This window comes from Triticum aestivum, chromosome 4B, assembly GCF_018294505.1.
Source record: "Triticum aestivum cultivar Chinese Spring chromosome 4B, IWGSC CS RefSeq v2.1, whole genome shotgun sequence".
Classification (NCBI taxonomy): domain Eukaryota; kingdom Viridiplantae; phylum Streptophyta; class Magnoliopsida; order Poales; family Poaceae; genus Triticum; species Triticum aestivum.
This window is the reverse complement of record NC_057804.1, coordinates 173156585-173157894: the sequence shown is the minus strand read 5'-3', so window position 1 is coordinate 173157894 and position 1310 is coordinate 173156585. Positions and strand designations below refer to the sequence as shown.

Genomic DNA, 1310 nt, shown 5'->3' with positions numbered 1-1310 from the left:
AATCTTGGCAGTGGATACAGATAAATAGCGGAACCAAAACTATAAGAAACTGTAAGATCACAGCAACAGAAGCATGAATCTACAAAGCTACTAGCAGCCTAGGGGCATGTTTGATTTATATACCTCCAAACTGCACTAGCAGCCAAATTTTCCAATATAAAACCAAACACTAGTCCACAAAATGATCGGCATATCGCAACTCTTGTTATGTGCAAAGCTTGTACTATCAGATCAACTAAAATTCACGCGCAAACAGGTCCAAGCAATTAAGAAAAGTTTATCCGAACGTCCAGTCTCATCATTAACATAATGATAAACATAACATAATCCCTTTAACTAGGCATGAAGCAAAATGATATTGCACGGGCACCTCACAATCCATTTCGTTGACAAAAAGATGGGAAACTACTAGCCGCAAAAGGTAGATAGATAAGTAGACAAGCAGTACGCCACCGTCGCCATACCCAAGAGGACTTCTCGCAGAGATCAACGGTAAGACTTCTGGAAACGCGCGCGGGCGCCACGACCGCCGAACTTCTTGGGCTCGCAGCGGCGCGGGTCGGCGACGAGGAGCGTCCGGTCGTAGCGGCCGAAGATCTCCTTCACCTCCTTCTTGGCCGCCTCGTCGACGTACTTCTGGTAGTAGGCGACGAGCGACTTGGCGATGGCCTGGCGGATGGAGTAGATCTGGCTCGTCTTCCCGCCGCCGCGAACGCGGATGCGCATGTCGATGTCCTTGAAGCGGGACCTGCCGGCAAGCAGGATCGGCTCGAAGGCCTTCAGACGGAGCATCTCAGGGCGGATGAGCTCGATCGGCGCGCCGTTGACCTTGATGAGGCCGCGCCCGGGCTTGCAGTAGGCCACGGCGACGGCGGTCTTCTTCCGGCCGAAGCACTGGACGGTGCCCGGCGTCGGGCGGGTGAGAACGGCTGCCATGGTGGCTGCGGCGGTGTGCTTGGTTGCTGTGAGCGCGGCGGTGTGCTTGGCTGCTGGTAGCGCGGCGGCGAGGCGGCGCGGGTCGGGGTTTCGGGTGGCGGCGGAGAGGCGACGAAGAAGACGAGAGATCGTTTATATAGCGTGGAGGCGTTAGGGTTCCGGGCAGCAGTATCTATGACATGTGGGACCATGCTGAAAGGATCTGGGTTGACAGGAATCAGTTGGACTCTATGTGGGCCTTGAACACAGGGCTTCTTCCAGCCTATGGGGACTTTGAAGTCCCAGTGACTCTGACTTGAGTGAGGTGGAGGAGGAGGGAGCTAGGGTTTCGGCCCAAGCACTATTTGACCAAATCCGAGCGAGCCGTGCGGCGT

General features: G+C 55.0%; 1 protein-coding gene across 1 annotated transcript; it reads right to left on the bottom strand.

Moving 5' to 3' along the window:
• Nucleotides 1–276: 276 nt before the first annotated feature.
• On the bottom strand, nt 277–1065 carry LOC123091641 (40S ribosomal protein S16). Its single transcript, XM_044513208.1, has one exon. It carries the CDS (start codon nt 934–936, stop codon nt 487–489), a length of 450 nt encoding a protein of 149 aa, XP_044369143.1. The 5' UTR covers nt 937–1065; the 3' UTR covers nt 277–486.
• Between the last annotated feature and the right edge of the window lie 245 nt (nt 1066–1310).